We start from the raw sequence: 19351 nt of genomic DNA, 5'->3' as shown, positions 1-19351 counted from the left end.
GACCCCCTAAATGCTAGATTACATACTGTCAAAAATAACCCAAAGCTATTCTCACTGTTAAATTAAGTTGAGCAAACTTTGAGAAGAATATTTAACATTTTCACAGGAATGTGACTCAACATGACAAAAACCAATGACTTAAACACTATTTCACAATATTGGTTTTTCTCAGCTGTGTTCAGTTTTTCCTAAACTAGCATAACAAAGATGGTTATGCAAATCCAACATGCACAGAATCCACCCCTCCAAAAAAAAAGAAAGGACTGTACTTTGTCCCTCTCTCTCCACTCCACATGCCGACCCCACAAATACCCCCCACTCCCCCCCCCCCACGCACAAATACTTAATCCTCCCAAATCCAGACAGGAAATGCCCTCGTCAGTAGAGCAGAATGCTTTTGACAGACCCCCGCTGCTCTCTCTCTCTTTCTTTCTCTCTCTGTGCCTCTTTCTGCTCTCTCCTCCTCCACCTCCCCCCCCTCTGTTGAATGATATATATGCCCTCCACAAACTGCCATCTGGAAACAGTTAGCCTGTGAACGTTTGCACAGAGCCAATAAAAACATGTCTATCCCGAATCTAGCTTATCAGTGGTGGAGGATAACTCAGCCCCCGCTATCTCAGAGGGGGAATATGGGACAAGTTATTTGCTTTCACTTTCTGCTGCCTGTGCCTGTGTGCATTTCTCTCTCTCTCTCTCTGTGTGTGTGTGTGTGTGTGTGTGTGTGTGTGTGTGTGTGTGTGTGTGTGTGTGTGTGTGTGTGTGTGTGTGTGTGTGTGTGTGTGTGTGTGTGTCTGTGTGTGTGTGTTTAAAGGACAGTCGAATACTTGTTAAGTGTCATGACTCATGAGATCCAGTCAACTCTTTGGCTCGGTGTCACTGCTTCCTACACAGTTTATTTCCTAGTATGTTTCTATGGCGATAACAGTTTATTATACATATAATAAGACAAACTTTTTGTCCCGAGATATCTTAATTACTGACATCCTGAAACTCTTCTATCTACAGAAGCAGCTGGGTTTATAAGAAGACAGAAAAAAGGGGGGGCGACTGAGGTTCCTGCTTAACAACATAAACACACACAGAGTCTGCGGAGGATGGAGAGCTGATTAAAGGGAAGCATTGGAGAACTGAGCTTAAATTTGACTCTCTATTTCTACTCCTCAGTCTTCCTGAAGTGTATATTTCTAATGACCATACAAAAAAAAAAAGGTTTTGACATTTTGTGCAAAGAAAAATTATATTGCTTCAGTAGATTTCCTGCAGGACTAGAACAAACTCTGGCTTGCATAAGATAAAAATTGAGCATATTCCACTGGACTTCCTGACTTTTCACTCCAAGACTGTTAATCTGAACAAAATGTGAAAACCTTCTCTAAAATATGTAAATATGAGCATGAGCTATTCTTAACTAGAACTTTTATATGAAGTATGTGCGATAATAAAGCCTAACTATGTGGTGTTTTCATAACTGCCTCTAAATGATGTGAAATGTCTGATGGATGTGTCTGTTGTTGAGAGGATGTTTTTCCCCTTTTTCTTTACTGTTTATGCTGAGTTTGACAGTGTTGTGCTCTAAAAATGGAAAAACAAGCATTAAAGCAGGAAGTGAGACCATAAAAGGTGATAACATTATTATCTTAGAGACAAAGGGTAGGTAGTCAATTTGAGCAGAAACAGGATTTCCACCTTGATAATGGCTCCAATAGCAACCATATCAAACATATGAGGTAAACATTAACACAGTTTGCCAGTCCACATGGGTTGTAATTTATTCTACATTAGTTGGTGTTAAAAGACAAGACAGCCATATTTAGATATTACAGTTAAACAGTTTAAGTCTCGTGCAGAATGGTAGAGGAAGGGAGAAAAAAACATGACATTCAGTTTTATCCCCAAAAAACATTCTGCTCCTGTGGTTCAAACCAAAAACATCATCTTTAATTTACTCTCAGTAATTAAGGCTGACAAACACATCTGAAATCAAATCCTTGGTTCTCATGAGGGAAATGAGTATCTGTGAGGAGAAAGGACACCAACAATCATCCCAGCGCTGAGGAATTGTGTCCTCTAGTGGCTCGAGAGCGCCAACATTTCAGGTTCAAGATCCATCAAAATATAATTTATTCAAAAAATATGATCTGTTGACCACAGCAGAGCTCAAATAAGTAGAAAATGATTTTTATACATCTGCAATTAAAAATAAAACATAGCTTAAAGTTGTGTTTGGCTTTAATTTTTTTAACATTTTCTTCAACCTGTTGTCACGCCAAAAGTTGTCAATCATCATTTTTGGTAACGCGTGCTGAAAAAATAACAATTCTCATATTGCTCATATATAATTAAATCTTCACAATCACATAAAAACGAATACTCTCAGCTTTATGATCAAATACTGCAAACTGCTGTGGTGCTGTTGAATTCTACTGCATTACACTTAGAGGTATTTCTAATATTACGTCCACCTTATTAATATGAAAGAGGGTAGAGCTAAAATAGCAACTGCGTGCATATTTCAAAGTTGACAGATTGGCTGGCAACATGTTCGTACTCGTACTGGTGTGTTGTGAGAAAGCCTTTATAAATTATCAGAAACTATCAGATGTCCACAGCATCGCGGTCAGATTCATGCAGAATCAATCTTGAAAACTTGAAACTAAACTACCTCAAGAAATTCACCCGGCTTCAGTTTTTAAACTCCGTCAGAAAAATCAGTGCTGAGAAAATTCACAGTAGTTTTTTTTTTTTTTTTTTTACAGAACTCTTCACGGCTGCTCTGATGTCCATTTTCCATTTAACCCTCCTGTTGTCCTTGACTCAAGGAGGGAAAGAAGAAAGGAAGGGAGGGAGGGAGGAAGGAAGGATGAAAGGGAGGAAGAAGGAAGGAAAGGAGGGAGGAAGGAAGGCAGGAAGAAGGAAGGAAAGGAAGAAAGGGGAGGGAGGAAGGAAGGATGCAAGGGAGGAAGAAGGAAGGAAAGGAGGGAGTAAGAAGGAAGGAAAGGAGGGAAGAAGGAAGGGAGGAAGAAGGAAGGAAAGGAGGGAAGGAAGAAAGGGAGGAAAGAAGGAAGGAGAGAGGGAGGGAGAAAGGAAAAGAGGAAGGGAGGAAGGAAGGACAGAAGGAGGGAGGGAGGAAGGACAGACGGAAGGAAGGAAGGGAGGAAAGAAAGAGAGAATGAGGGAGGAAGGAAGGAAGGAAGGGAGGAAAGAAGGAACAGTCAAAACAGACGGGGTCAATTTGACCCGGGAGGACGACACAAAGGTTAAAGCTGTCCTGTAGCACATCAGTACTATGGTCTTTTTAGCGTTGCAAACACATTTAAAATATAAAGCTGGAGAAAAAAAAATCATCTGGAACAAACCCAGAGACGCTCAAAAACACAGAAACAGGAATCATAAGGCACCTGTATCTACCTATGCAATACTGCAGTACTAATTAGTGCAAAAATAGGCCGTCGACTGCATTCAAGCATTAACAATATATTACATCATGGACTATTATAAGACCCTCATCACATTTGCAGGAAGGTAGATTATCCTCTCTGTAATTCATTGCACTTCATCCTTCTGCTGATGATAAATTCAAAATAAAATAAAATACAGATTTGATTTACGGATCAGAACTCATAAAAAGTACCAAGACCAAGCCAAGCTGTTTTGTTTTAAATTATGTGATGGTTTGGTTATAATTTATCAATGATGACACATCCACATGGATATGAAAAGCAGTGTCGGCGCTTTTGTGGGTCAGTGATTGTGTTTTGTTGCTTTTTGCACACAGAAATGCTTTTGTCCATTAAAAAAAAATAAAAGTGTGCAAAGCCTCTCTGAGATGCCCGATAAATAATATGAACACAATCATGACCTCACTCACTCCTGAGCGCCTCCACTTTGTTTTACCTGCTCATCTTTGCTCACTGATGGGCAGTTTTGTGTTGGCTCTGTACTCCAGCACAGTGTTTATGAAATGAAACAATAACAATAAAGTTTAAAGTGCTGTTAACCAGATATGGACGTGAACTTCCACTTTAAGCTCAGTTATAGTTCCTGTTATTACCCAGTGTAGAGTAGAGAGCCAAAATAGTGAAAAACATCACTGCTCTAATACTTCCAGACTCCACTGTGTGTCAGTCTCAATAACCATCAACACATAAAACTAATATTTCAAATAAAATCTGATTTTTTTTTCTTCACATCCAGCTGATGGTGAAGTTCCGACTGAGGTTCAGGCCCAAATCTGCCACTGTCAACACCTGCAGAGACAGGAAAGAAAAATAAAAAGATCATTTTCAGCATCAAGAATTTACTCTAGTCTTTAAACTAAAAGCCAACTTTATCAACACGCTCGTAAATCAGTCAAACTGGGTCTGCTTGTAATTTGAACTCTGAAACTCGCCCAGCTGCATAGAGACATCACTCCATGTCCCTCTGTGTGCACCGGTCGACCAACTTCAGCCTGGAGCTCACAAACGGAGCCCACACATATTAATATTTTAGTTTATTAACCCTTACATACTGTTCAGAGTCAAATTTGACCCATTTTTACATTTAAGAGCTGTAAAAATACCCGAAACACTTTTCTTTAAGCCTGACTTTTCTTAATATGACCCACAGTTTACAAACATGGAAATAAAATGCATCTTTATTTTTATATATGCACATTTTTAAATCCAAAAATCAGCTTTTAAACATGTTGTATCTTCATATTCTATAAAATGTTCTCCAGGACCATAAAATAGTGATTGTGAATGTCTTTTTTCTTTTAACATAAGATTAATCAAACATGTATTAATGACTGATGGGGAAATTTATGAATATGAATTGATGTAGAGACTAATTATGAGTCAGAATATGAATAGTATGTGAGGGTTAAATATATTTGTTGGGGTCCATGTAGAAAAAAATACATGAATCTCATACAAAGAGATGTATTGTTCAGTTACTAGCAAGATCATTTATATCTGCTGTCCCTGAGTGACACAAATACAATGAATGTAATTAATAATTAATATAATAAAATACACAATGAAGTCCCAAGAATCTAAAAAAAGTTTTATGCTTCCAATATTAATTCATCTTCTTGCTAAGATATATTTGTCTTGCTGTGTGTGTGTGTGTGTGTGTTTAATATATGTATAGATGTTACTAGGCTTTCTTCCATTGTTAGACTGAAGACTATAGACTGCATTGTGTAATATTTTTAAAAAAGAAAAAAGTTCCTAAATGACCTTATTGTTTGATGTGAACACAGTTTCTATTGTATTTGTGAATGTACTATGTTTTTGTACAATGGAAGAGCTCATTATAATGTCTGTTTACATGTAAAGAGCTCATTAATCTTCATTTATATGCATACTGTGAAATGTTGCTGGTGTCCTCTGAGCAACTTTTTCCCTGAAGTTTGTCTCTATGAATTTTGTTCTGAGGACAGAAATGTCGTCAATAAAGCGACGAGTGGGTGGATTCTTTTTCTTCTTTCCAAGTTAATATGTAAAAATTAAACTAAGCTAAAACATTATCTTTTTATCTTTTACGTTTTACTAGGTGCAAGACTTTTATCGAGCCTGAGCGATTAAGCGTTGATAACAAGCCCGACCTTTGACCCTCGCCTCACCTGGTTCATTCTGTAGGTGAACGATGCATCCTGGGAGTTCACCAGCACTCTGCTCGGCTGCTGCTTCACACCGTAGAAAGACGCTGACTCCACCGTGATGTACGTGGCCTCCACATTGTTGTGGAGCACCTGTGACGTCATTACGTTCTGTAATAATAAGCAGACGGACGGGTGTAAGATAGGGAGACGTGTTTTAATGAAAAGTGGCTCGACATTAAATATTAAAGTCAGGGTTCATTAGGTCATTTCTGACTCCTGGAGGCCAAAGCTGCATGATGTAATGTTAATAGTTTTGCAGCAACAACTCTATTTGAAAGACTTTTGATTATCTGAAACCTGAAACTTCTCTCAAGACACTATTTTCCAACAAAATTTGACATAAGACCTGGCTTCAATAGATCAGAATGCATTGCTGTGACAAAGCATATAATGATTAACCCTTAAACAGGCAACATGCACCAGGAGATACATACATACAGTATATACATTTTTTATGGGTTTAAATTATTTGTGGGAATGTATACTTAGGTGCAAATGAGATAACTAGTAACATTGAAGTAAATAATAGAATAATTAACATCTTATTTTACACTCCTGCCTGTTTGAGGGTTAAGTAAGAGAGGCAACTTTACTTTCTGACCAGATATTTCTCTCTCTTCATAAAAAACACATAATCAGCAACTAAATCCAACAACTTCAGACCCAGTTTGTGGGGGTTAACAAAAAGTTTTCTTGGAAATGTGAGTAGTAAGACGAATCTGGACGAAACTGAACAGACGACAGACGAGTGTGAGCACCTGAGAGACGTTAAAGATGATGTAGGTGTAGTGGTCGTTCTCGTAGGTGTCGATGCTCTCTCCGTCATCCCAGAACAGATCTCCGCTGGCCGAGCCGTCATCGGACAGCGCAGAGACGAGGTGGAGAGGCTGACCGCTGCTCACCCACAGGGTCAGGTTGGGCGCCTGTGAGCGAGGACGGCAAAACATCACAAATTTAGAAAGTGTTCACAAGTTCAAGCCAGTTCACTTACAACAGCTTAAAAGGCTCAGTTCACCCAAAATACAAAAGTACCAATTTTCCACTTATCTCTATGAGTTAGTAACCATACAGAGAAATGAGCTTTTATGTGTTTTATGTGTACCATTAACTGAACTCTCACCCCCCCCCCAATCCTCCTCCCTCCCTCCCCCACTACCACCACATTTATCTTAATTGCATCACCACGGACTGATGTGCAATAACTGCATAAGCACTGTAGCTTTATCCTTTAAAGCACTTTATCCTTTTTACAGCACTTTATTATCATTTTTCACCTTATTTAACAATTATTCTACTGTATGTGTGTGTATATGAGTGTGTGTTCAGTGAATGGAAACTGTTTTTTTTTTTTAATGAGAAACAGCAAATTGTGTTGTATGTGAACATGCAATGACAATAAAATAAATTAATTTACAGATTTTTAGATATCTGCTTCTGAGATTTCTGCCTCCGACCAAAGTCAATGCAGACTTGTGTGAACAGTTTTCAGTTGAATTACTTTCTATTAAAGAAATAATCTTGAATAGAGCAGCAGTCAATCAACAGAAAATTAATTTTGAACAATTTTGCTGGTTGAATAATCATTTTAGTCATTTTTTAATTAAAAATGCCAAATATTTACTGGTTTCAGGCTCTCATGTGTGGTAATTTAATACTTTTCTTTGTCATACATAATACTATCATCTTTGTGTTTGGGATTGTTTGACAAACTAAACATGCTCAGTTTTATTAGCTGACACAAATACTTTAGTCTCTTGTCAAGTTTGGTAAAACAATTATAAATCTATCAGAATACTTAACCAATGTAAATGGAACTGATTTACCTGTGTAGGTATCACAGATCCTTCACGCAAATGCAGGTTGATCTTGTCTAGAGGTGCGTTGAGTCGCAGCTCTTCACCTTTACTGTTCACAGAGTCGCCCTGGATCAAAGAGGGACCAGCGTGGGTTTATTAGAACACAGTTTACAGCATTTTATTACATATATAACATGTGTACTGAATGCTGAGTGTGGGTCTTACCGTGTAGTAGTCGTACCACAGACCTGCTGGGAAGTAACCCTCCACATAGTCTACTCCAGGATCCAGCACCGGCGTCACCAGTAAACTCTTCCCCCAGAGGAATTGTTTATCAATCCCATAAGTTCTTACATCTTTTGGAAACCTGTCAAGTACATACAAGACACATAAAGACTAGAACTGTGACAAAAGATTACTTTCATCATCAATTAATCTATTCAATTATTTTCTTGATAAATCAAAAGAATTCATTTTAAATGTCAAAAAATGCAAAGAATATCTATTACAGTTGTCCAAAACCTAAAGATATTTATTTTATAACCACATTAGGGGTGTCACAATATATGCGTATTTATGCTATTTAAAGAAAGAAATATTGATATCATGTTAATAATACACATATGAATATACAGTGTAAATAATTAAATCATTTCCGTTTGAGGGATACAAAGCTATGTTTTTATGGTTCACTTACTCAAACATGAGGGGCCGTGCGACAGTGTGTCCGTGTGCATGTGCATGATGGAAGAGCGTGTAGAGGAGCGGGTAGAGAGAGTAGCGTAGCAGCAGAGCTTGTTTCATGGCTAAACGAGCCATGGGGCTGAAAGCTGTTGGGTCCTGAGACTGAAAATTAGAAGAAAGAAAAAAAAGACTGTTTAAGAAACAAACTGTGAAAAGGAGACGACAGAAATACAAACATGGTATAAGTTGTTATTTTAGGGCTTTGTTGGTCGTCTGAGCAGCTTCTCAGCAGTAATGTTTAACTCTTACCTTCATGTCGATGGCGTTGTGGTTGCGTGTGAATGGATAGAAAGCTCCAACCTGCGTCCAGCGGACACAGAGTTCCTCCTGCGGCTCCTCACTGAAGCCACAAATATCTGCTCCCACCAACGGGATGCCCAGAAGGTTAAAGGTCAAGATACCTGAAGAAGAGAAGAGAAAGGTAGGTGATGTCTGGAGGATATGGAAAGGAGGTGTTTTGCTTTGAGGACAGCTTTGATTTTCCTTAACAGCTAATCACTAACTCTGCTGTCTATCAGACATTTGATGGGTAGTTGGTTTATCAGAGCGTTTTTCGCTGAAAGTGAAGGAGCCATTTAGTTGGCTTAATTCAAATAAGGACTCAAATGTTAATATTAGACTCAACTATAACCCTTGTGCTGTATTTTTATGTGATCTACAGCGTGTGAGCTAACCTGCTATAGAGGTGTAAAGGTCTTTCCACTGGCTCCTGTTGTCTCCCAGCCAGTGACCAGAGTATTTCCCCTGACTGGGGAAGGTGGAGCGAGAGATTACAAAAGGCCTCTTTGCCACGATCCGCTTCAGAGCACTGGACAAGAGGACAGAAAGTAGAAGAATAAGGAGAGAAGAAAGACAAATTCCTCAGTTTTGAAGCCATGCTAGCAGAAGTTGGTCAATCCAGACTGAAATATCTCAGCGACTACTGGTTGCATACTAACTTCCACACCCAGTGCTCAAGCTGTAAAGTCTGATAATTACACCTCGAGGTGGAAGGGCAGACCATGTCTTTACATGAAGCTTTTACCAAGTCCTGTGTTAATAGTGTCACAGCTCTTCTCAATCAGATGTATTTGTCTTTTACTAACATTCACCGTCCCCAGAGCTGCTAGCATGGCTGTAGACTCTTAATCTTAATAAATACATTCTTACAGCATTTTATTTCTTTGCACATGTGCACATTAAAGGTCCTGACCTTGCCGAGGCCTTCGCTTCCATGAGTCCATAGAGGCTGTGCATGTTATAGTGTGTGGACTGCTTCTGCTGTGCAGATGCACACACAGTTTTGGCTCTCAGCAAACCTCCTAGTACACCTAAAAGGTAAAAGACATAGTGTTACATTGAGGGTTATGTGTAGTCTGTAGTTGTGAGTTTGTGTAGTGGTTGTGTGTTTGAGCTTCACGTCTCCCACCTGGTGTGTAAGGTGGATTTTCAAGACTGTTTGATGGACAGCCGTTTGTGGACCCATCTAAGAAATTTGATGGCTCGTTCATGTCCTAAAACGAATGAGACAAAGTTCAGGGAAAAGATATGAATTATTGTGAGTCACTACAACAATGTCATTAAAATGTAAAAGGTCCAGTGTGTAGGATTTATTGGCATCCAGTGGCGAAGTTGCCAATTGCAGCCAACTGAATATCCCTCCTCTTCCAAGTGAGAAGCAAAACTTATGAAAACCATAAAAGACCCTCTCTAGAACCAGTGTTTAGTTTGTCCATTCTGGGCCACTGTAGAAACATGATGGTACAAAATTGCAGCCTCTGTGGAAGAAAATGCGCCCCCTGTGTAGATGTATGTAAGTAAAAGGCTCATTATAAAAAGTAATGAAAACACAACAATTCTTACTTTCGGGTGATTATACACTAATTAAAACATATTTATACCACTAAATTCTACACACTGCACCTTTAAATAGCGTCTCCTATTTCCATACTTACAATCCACAATCCATCAAACGGCACCTTCTCATGGAACCTCTGAAGGTTGTCGTACCACCATTCGTGGGCCATGTCGTCAGAGAAGTCAGGATATGCTGTGAGACCCGGCCACACCTGGAAGAAAGAATTCAGATTCAGATTGAGAGCGGTAAAAAATGTGTCCAGGGTCACCAGCTGCTGTGGTAGAGGGACTTGTATCTCACCTTCCCAATAAGTGTTTTTCCATCAGCATCTTTAATAAAAACGTTTCTCCTCAGTCCTTCATCATAGGGCCAGTACGAGCCCTCAGGCTGAGTGCTACTGATACCTGGATCCTGCAGGGTGAGAAACAACGGTCACACACACACACAAACAAGCAAAATCAGAAACAGTCCACATCAATGCAAGTGCAAACTCCTTCGTACCAAGATCATCACATAGCGCTGGTCATGAGCGTGCAAGTCTTTGACCATGTCTGGTAGTGTGGCAAAATTCGTTGAGTCATAAGTGAAGTCCAAAAATTGCTCCATGTAGTCGATATCGTTCCACTGGACGTCCTGCAAGCAAATACAGAATACACACACATTATTATCACAGAACATAACTTTAAATTAAAAATTAAAACTGAGTTTAAATGCTCTGCTAATTCGAGTTTACCTGGGGTATCCCATAATTCCTCATGCTCTTAACAACCTCCCAGGTGGATTCACTTGAGTTAAAACCCCACCGACAGAGATGGTAGCCTAAAGCCCAGTAAATGGGCATCGCTGGGTAGCCTGTGACAAGACAGAAAGAGATATCATCAGAAGAAAAGTGCAAAAAACTGAAAGTAACAGAACTTACAAATCTGGACAGAAATTAATATCAAAAACATGTTTAAATACCAACCAGCAGGCTTTTAGTCTGTAGTGTATTTTACTACTTTTCTCAGTTTCTGTGTCAAGCTGCCATACGTCATACAGATTCAGGCTGACCAGAGTCTTAAATATAACATTAGCTCCTCTGTATATAGTAGAGAATCTGTTTTCTTTAGTTATATAAAAAGGTGTTGTGGGTATTACGGCTATTTAAGTCAAATGCGGTGTTGAATAAACTCTGCTTAGAAGGAGAAGAGGAGGAGGGAAGGACAAGGCTGACATTATTCTACTTTTTTCTTAATGTCAACAAATCTCATAAAAAGGCCAAAACCAACAATATTTTAGTGATTTCCCACCCTATCTAAGCCAGTCTGTCTGTCTCTCCTGCAGATGCCTTTAAAAACAAATATAATCTTTTATTTTTTTAAAGGCTCAGTTGGGCACTTTACAGTAGTTTTACGAAATGTTGCTGAAAAATGAATAATTGGTGCATGGTTTAGCTGAGGATTAATGCACATTTGGTGCTCTAGAGAGTGTTTTTGCAGCGGGAGGATTGCGTATGTTGGCTTGAACTAAAATAAACTACAGTGTTCTTTTCATGGGATTTGTTGACTATAAGAAAAATAAAGAATAGCACCAATGTTATCCTTTACAGAGTGAGGTTTTCAATGTTGCTGTTTATATCTACCCTGGTTTGTTAGTTCATGGTCGCTTTATTTAGGATGCAATGTTGCAACAGTTGAACAGGACTATCTAGAGTGACTGAAATCTCTTTAAGTAAACAGTCTACAATGATTTTATAATCTGTCAGACAAATATATGTTGTGTAAAAATGTTTTATGCTCATGCAGCTGCAGTAGACACATAACAACAAACTGTTACTGACCGATGACTTCCACGTACTGTCCGATCACTGAAGCAGGATCGGGACCAAGGAAAACGTAAAAGTCGAGGATTCCACCAATAGTGCGCCAGGTGAGGGCCGGGGCGGGCTGAAGGGCCACATCTGATGAAGCAGAAAAAAAACAGTGATGAAAAATTTATTACAGGAAGAAAAAATCCTACTAGACTACAATCAAGACTAATGAGAAACACTTGAAGCAACAAAGAAAGAAAAACTACAACCCGAGAATATAATGAGAATGTGATTGTTGCTCCTGTGTGGAGCAGGTGGAAACAATGAAAGACTAATGATCTGCATTATAGCGTTACAATTTAGTCTTTTTAGTTTTGTTAGAAAACACGACATGACCTCTGAATTACCTCTTTATACAATACAGGAAAGTTCAGACTTAACGGCGCTGCAGTCACGCTGCTGTGACACAACAGTAATGAATCATGTGAACCGCCGTCCTCCACTTCTGTTTTTGTTCAGTCGCTTAATATCTTAACCGTCATCTGAATAGTTGTGAAACTGTAAGAATGAGCTACTTCTCAGTTGTTGCTGCTTTGCCCCAATTCCACCTATCATGTGTATCATTGCATGTAGAGAAGCCTGAAGTTAAAGTTACAGGGTGACCAGCAGACTGACCCATTGCATTGCTGTTCAGCAGGAAGAAGCCGTGTGCGTTCCCTCCGTCCTCGACTGCCAGGTAGAAAGGATGCGCTCCGTACAGGTTTGTCTGCTCCTACGTGGCAAAGAGCAACACAAGGACATTATCATTCTTTTATACTAAGTGCAAAAAAGTGAAGTGCACACTAGGACTGGGCAATAAATCGATATTATATCGATATCGTGATATTTTATAGATATTGTCTTAGATTTTAAATATTGTAAAATGAGATAAGTGTGGTCTTTTCCTGCTTTTAACCTTTGTGTCGTCCTCCCGGGTCAAATTTACCCCGTCTGTCTTCACTGTTCCTTCTTTACCTCCCTTCCTCCCTCCTTCCTTCCTCCCTCCTTCTCTCTTTCTTTCCTCCCCCCTTTCTCCCTCCCTCCCTCCTTCCTTCTTTCCTCCCTCCTTCTCTCATTCTTTCCTCCCCCCTTTCTCCCTCCCTCCCTCCTTCCTTCTTTCCTCCCTCCCTCTTACCTTCCTTATTTCTTTCCTTCTTTCCTCCGTCCTTCCTTCCTTCCTTCCTCCCTCTTTCCTTCCTTCTTCCTTCCTCCCTTCTTCTTTCCTTCCTTCTTCCTCCCTCCTTTCCTTCCTCCCTCCTTTCCTTCCCTCTTCCTCCCTTCCTTCCTTCCTTGACTCGAGGACAACAGGAGGGTTAAAGGCTACATTTGAGTAAAAATTTAATTTTGTTGCTGTTCTATTATCTGCCTTTATCCACTTAGTCATTATATCCACATTACTGATGATTATTTATCAAAAATCTCATTGTGTAAATATGGACAGGATTTTTTTCAGTACCATTGGAGGCACATCTCTGGCCCACATGGTGAGCGTGTTCCAGTGGACGTCATGCAGAAAGGTGGAGCGGTGCTCTCCGAGGCCGTAGATGAACTGACTGGGCAGGGAGGTGGACAACTGGAGAAACTGATCCGCGTAGAAGAGAGGAGCCACTGTGGTGTTCAAACTGACAGGAGACAGACAGAGTTTTAATATAATAGTACAAGTTGTAGTTTCTAGTGTACGATATCTGACCATAACCCTGCCCTTAAATCCAATCACATGTAGCCAACTAGAGTCTAAACTTACAGCACGGCTCCTGTAGACGTCCTCTTCACAACCAGACCAAACGGCTCCTTAGAAATCTCTACAGTGTAGTCTGGATTTTCAGCCTTCTCGGTGACGTTGGGAACGGAGATTGGAACTTCAAAGCGTGAAGTCGAAGGGTCAGTAATCTAGATTAAGAAATGACACAAGGGGGGGAAAGTTTGTAATGAAGTTACAGACCAGAAAGTTTGCAGTGGTATGTTTGTTAAAATGTAATCAACTGACCTATCACACAGTTTAATCAAAAGACTGGCACAGATCTTGTTTGTGTTTTAGCACACAATGATTACAGCTCTGAATGTGACCTGTGTTATCTACTCACATGCTTAATGTCTTGATTCGATTTTTCTCAACCTTTGTTAGTCTCGTTAACGCCCATGAAATGCTCCAACAAACATTCAGTAAGTAATGATGCAGCTGTGTGTTTATACAGTATTGGTATGCTACTTGTTTTGGGCTATTTTAGTTTGATTGAAGTCTCCTTGACTCCCCTGTTAGCTTTAGTGCATTTCAGGTCTCTTATTTAAGGATTTAAAAGGTTCATGGTGCACCCCCACTCTCAATTTGTAAAGTGTATGAAGTTCGGTTTCCTTAAAAAGCTCCAAAAATAGCTTCACCTAACAAGGAATGCTATTATTCACAATGAAGAGCTTTTAAGTGGAAGCAAAACGTATAAATTATCAAACATTCTTCATCTCTGAAACTACTCTGATGAAAACTCTCATGATTTATCAGTATGATGTTCCTTCAGCTGTGTGTTTATACAGTATTGGTATGCTACTTGTTTTGGGCTATTTTTGCTTGATTGATGTATTTCCTTGGCTTCTGTTAGCTTTACTGCATTTAAGGTTTCTTATTTATGGTTTTAAAAGGTTCATGGTGCACCCCTACCCTCAATTTGTACAGTATATGAAGTTTGGTTACCTTAAAAAGTTCCAAAAATAGTTTCACCTAACAGGGAATGCTATTATTTACAATGAAGAGCTTTTCAGTGGAAGCAAAATGTATAAATTATCAAACATTCGCCTTCTCTCATACTCTCATGATTTATCAGTATGATGTTCCTTAAAGACATGTTAGATGTTAGATTTTTAATATGTTACAAGTCATCTGCACAAATATGTAGAGTTCTCATGCCAAAAAACAGAGACGATCATAGTATATCTGTCTGAATGTGATGCTGATGTGAGTACTTTACTCACTCTGACACGTAGCCGAGAGTCTGTCTCATGACGTATCTCCACCTCTAGAGTAAGAATGTCTCCTGGGTAGTAGGTCTTCACCTCCTTCACAAGCTCAGCTTTCTGTCCCAGCGATGTGTCTTCTATTGACTTGAGCGAGTAGGAAGGGAAATCGGGAGGATAGAAACACCAAGGGATACCGTTTCCCCTTGATGGACGGCTGGCAGAGGAGGAGGAGGAAGCGGAGGCCGGGATGAAGCAACAGTTCCTCGCTTCACACAGCTCTTTGGTAACGACGACTCCTCTTTCGGGATAGCAGTCAAACCTCCAAGCCTCGGGGATTAAACTGCAAGCCTCGCGGCGGAGGGCAGCCGCCGTGTCGTTTACTTCGGTTTGTACTGGTGTCGGTGTCGGTGCTGGAGCCGGGACCGGCACTGGGGGTCTGTGCGGCTGCTGTTTGGAGGGACTGTGCAACCAGAACATGGTGCCCAGGATCCAGCCTCCACAGAGGATCAGCAGCAGGCAGCCGATCACCAGGACGCCCGTGGTGACGGAGCATGTCAGCCTTCGTGGAAGCAGAGAGGCTTCTTCTGGCTCTGGCACCTTGAGACACAGAAAGAAAACAAGACTCAGAAAAGAAATCCATCAACAGGAAATAGACTAGTCCCCAACACTGTAAAAAATATGGTGAAATGTTGATTTCTTTCTAATCAGGTTATCCGTCAAAGCTACAATGAAGGAAGATGTATTTTAATGAATAAAGCTTTATTGAGTCTAAAAATCTACTTTTCAGTTTAGTTGAATATTTGCAGCAATGAGGCAACATAAAATATCTAAACATTAGACTTTAAATCAAAGCAATAAACAAAACTGACTGAAGAATCAAAAAAAGGTCGCATCCAAGAGCAATCCACAAGCCATATAAGAACTTGAAGCCAAAAAATCTCCCAAAAAGGTCCATTTAGTAAGTGTTCTTGAGCTTTTAGTCGTGTCACACGGTCTTCCTCAGCTGATGGAGTAATATCTAATTATCATGAAATTGCAGACATTCGAATTTCCATTTTTCTGAACCCTTCAAGGACTGCCCATGTATGAAAAACCCTCAGAACACCAACTAAAGAGCGGGGAAGGGTTAAAAAAAAGAATAATTTCCCAATAAATTAAAATTCTAATCTTCTACGATTCTAAATTGGTTCACAAACGCTAAAAATGTTTTTATATGAACAAAAGAAGAAAAAAAAGGCAGAAATCAGCTGTAAGAGAAATGCAGCAACCGTATCATCCTCTAAAAAAAGTAAGAGTTTGTGCATATTATGGATTTAATGACTAAATAATTATGTTTTTGCAAGACCATCATGAAGACTGTAAGATGCTTCCAGTTAATGCAGTTAACTTAAAAATAAAAAGGCTGAGTCTGAAAAGGAACATGATGGACGATGGGAAAGTCCTTTGAGAGCTCTTCTGGACAAATACTGATGAAAACTGGGTTCAGAGTATCAGAGACTGAAAACATTACACACTCGCTTTCTCACGATTATGAACTGAATTTCTCACTTCCATATATGTGAATCAGATTTATTTGTATTCTTATTTCTGATGTTTTAATATCCTTCTTCACCATGTCTCACCGTGTCTACACCAGAACCAAGAACCAACATCTGTATTACCAACACTGCAATCTTGGAAGGTATTGTTAATGAAAATTCAATAAAAACTTAAATGGCAAAAAAACTAAAAGCTGCAAACTCTCACCCACTCCTCTCTGCTGACAGTGACCTTAATCAAGACTATTTATCTTCACTGCCAGTTATGTCTCATATTACATTTGGTGGTTGTTTGGCACAAAGTGTACTGGAGTAAGAACCTAAAAATATTGTGCCCTTTTCTACTCAATAAAATCATGAGATTCCCAAAGGGTCCTGCCCCAGCTGTACGGACTTTCTAGTGAGATTATTTTGCCAATTACAGTTTCCAAGACCAAAAATAGACTTTCAATCTACAATAAATAAATCAAAAAGAAAAAATTCAATTCAATTAATGAGACAAATGCATCCAGATTGAGAAACATCTGAAGAGCACAGACTTAAACTCACTAACAGAACAATATGTTTAAAAGATATTTGATATAATTTGATGTAAACTCACTGAAATTTCCTCTTGGACAGGACGGGACTCCTCTGATAACACTTCACTGGAAAACTGAACATCTTCTGGGTTCAGGCGCTTGTAGGACACCATCCTGACAGCGAGCGCGTCGGTCTAAGTGAGAGACCGTGTAGGTCGTGTGCCCGTAAGAGACGAACACTGAGACAGAGAGGGACAAAGTTCAGCCCAACACGGTGGCATTTGTGTCATTTCCTGACATTTGCACAGTTGATGGGAGAAGTGTGTATAAGAAATGCTGAAGTGAAAATGATGCTTTCAATAAAACTGCATGTTAAAAATCTGATTGTTACATTATTTTAAATACATTATGTGACCATGGATGTGCAGTTATTTCATTTTTTTTTTCCATTTCAACCTTTATTTTACATTAAACATGGGAAAACAAGTGAACAAAAATAAGAATAGATGAACTTTAAGAAAATAAATCCTAAAAATTCAGTTGATATCTTCCACAGTTAAAGTGTTGTTTTTCCCTGTTGAGCTGAGGTTAAAAAACAGGAACTCTGGCACTAAAAACTACTGTAAGATTCAAAGTGATCTACTTGATTTGACTCTTTTGGTCGACTGAAGCTTCATTTTAGCTTGAGATAAACCTATGAAATGCAATCCAATACAACAGCTCTGCTTTAAACACTACGTTTATGAAGCTTATATATTTTCACTTTTTGCTGACATCATCAAAAAGGTGATCATTTTAGTTTATGTTTATTATTGAGGTCATAATGGTTGGTTGTGCATACATTAGGAGGGCAAAATATTAGGAACACCAGTCAAAATGATGCACCCTAATACAACACCACCACTTCATACCTCAGTAATAAACATTAAGTACAATTATCACTTTTTTTTTTTACAATGTTAACAAAAACTTAAAATGTATAAACTTCATAAATGTAGAATTTATAGTAGAGTTGTTGTATTGAATTAAATTGCACAGATATAACTAATGAAGTGGCCGGTGTTTCGGTTTACCTGGTGACCGTGTTATCTGGTGACTTTCTCACATTTACAATGGAGATGAATGAGTCTACTGAACACAGTTCAACTTATTTACATGGTGAGCATAACTAAGATATTAAAGCATAGATGAACATGTATTTTTAAAAGGATTCAACTACAATTATGAGAACCTTTTCCTTAAAGTCACCAGATAACACGGTCACCCATTAAACCGAAACACAGATGACTGTACACTGTAAATACACTATGAAGAAATCTTCTGCTGCTCAGTATGAACAGGAGGAAAGATTACAGCTACAGAAAGATTTCCTAATTGTCCTTACTCATGGTGAACTGCTTTTCAGTTTTATTGCTACATCTGCTTCTATTTGCTGTGTTCTTATCTGCTCAGTATTAAACAGTCTTCAGAAACTAATACTCCAGTATGACAGGAGATGTCAAAGGGTATCATAATCCTGAGTTTTATTCATTTTTACTGTAATTTTTTTTCCTTAATGATCTCAAACCCTTTACTGAGGACAATTTCAGTAAACATCCACATTAGTGGTGACCACATTAAACCAGGTCCAGATCATGAACCACCATACTTAGACCTGTCAAACCTGGACTAGATTATCATGGAGACTCCAGAGACTGTTTCTGATTTGTGAAACCTTTACTCTATTTCACTGCTTTTTCCCCCATCCAGACCACATTAAACCAGGTCCAGATCAAAAACAACTATACTTAAACCTGTCATTAGACTTTTATTTTAAAGACGTCCTTGAAAATAGTCAACATTTGCTTTGAACCCAATCATCTAGTCACACTTTAACTTTACATAATCAGCTGGTGAAAGCTAACTTTAGCCATCCATGCACACAAAATTATGTAAATGTCAAAGTTCACCATGGAGACAGTTGACTCCCCCTTCATAAATAAGCTACAACCCGCTCATAAACAATGTAGAAATCAAATAAAGGTCAGAGAGGCAGAGAGGTCAAGCAGTGGAGTAGCAGCAGCATTAGTGGGGTAAAGTTTAGCTAACAGCAGCTACTGTAAGGCAATGACGTCAGCTGCTCTTACCTGTAAATATCAGCGGCGTTTAAAATTAAAAGAGACCAAAAAAAAGAAATGCAGCAATACGGAGAAAAACACTGTCCACTAATTATGTCTGTAGTTAGCTAAATGATTCATAGCGTTGAGACTTTCAGCTGCACACGCCGCTCCTGTGTTTATCTCCATGGCACGTTCACTGTACCTCGTAATTTCGACTACTTCCGTTTTTCGTTGTTGTTGTTGTTGATGATGAGTCGTGCAGCGAGCTCATGGTCCCTGAACTCAACTCAAAATGTCAATAGTGTTATGCTGTATAAAGATAACTTATCAGGGTGAGGAAGGTTACTTTGGACATGTAATAGGTTACAGATTACTAGTTAACCTATTTA

General features: G+C 39.1%; 1 protein-coding gene across 1 annotated transcript; it reads right to left on the bottom strand.

The window, feature by feature from the left end:
* Window positions 1–1894: 1894 nt before the first annotated feature.
* Window positions 1895–19151, bottom strand: gaa2 (alpha glucosidase 2). The gene is made up of 21 exons (XM_062435024.1): window positions 18990–19151; window positions 16944–17102; window positions 14820–15401; window positions 13600–13745; window positions 13312–13477; window positions 12492–12588; window positions 11847–11966; window positions 10761–10879; window positions 10529–10660; window positions 10328–10438; window positions 10125–10238; window positions 9599–9683; window positions 9383–9500; window positions 8865–8998; window positions 8440–8591; window positions 8144–8292; window positions 7672–7813; window positions 7474–7572; window positions 6409–6573; window positions 5612–5758; window positions 1895–4250 (listed from the first exon to the last, which is right to left on the bottom strand). Exons 2-21 carry the CDS (start codon window positions 17034–17036, stop codon window positions 4188–4190), a joined length of 2934 nt encoding a protein of 977 aa, XP_062291008.1. The 5' UTR covers window positions 17037–17102; window positions 18990–19151; the 3' UTR covers window positions 1895–4187.
* Between the last annotated feature and the right edge of the window lie 200 nt (window positions 19152–19351).

The sequence above is a fragment of the Scomber scombrus genome, chromosome 2 (assembly GCF_963691925.1).
Source record: "Scomber scombrus chromosome 2, fScoSco1.1, whole genome shotgun sequence".
NCBI classification, from domain to species: domain Eukaryota; kingdom Metazoa; phylum Chordata; class Actinopteri; order Scombriformes; family Scombridae; genus Scomber; species Scomber scombrus.
The sequence above is the reverse complement of the archived record's forward strand: the minus strand, read 5'-3'. Positions and strand labels throughout refer to the sequence as shown.

What these genes read in the sequence shown, in the direction of transcription:
- gaa2 (XM_062435024.1), bottom strand. Translation starts at nt 17,036, where the DNA reads ATGGTGTCCTACAAGCGCCTGAACCCAGAAGATGTTCAGTTTTCCAGT. An exon ending in CCAGAGATGTGCCTCCAATG is followed by an intron (nt 12,589 to 13,311) that starts GTACTGAAAAAA and finishes TTTGCCACGTAG; the next exon opens with GAGCAGACAAACCTGTACGG. An exon ending in AAATCCACCTTACACACCAG is followed by an intron (nt 9,501 to 9,598) that starts GTGGGAGACGTG and finishes TTTACCTTTTAG; the next exon opens with GTGTACTAGGAGGTTTGCTG.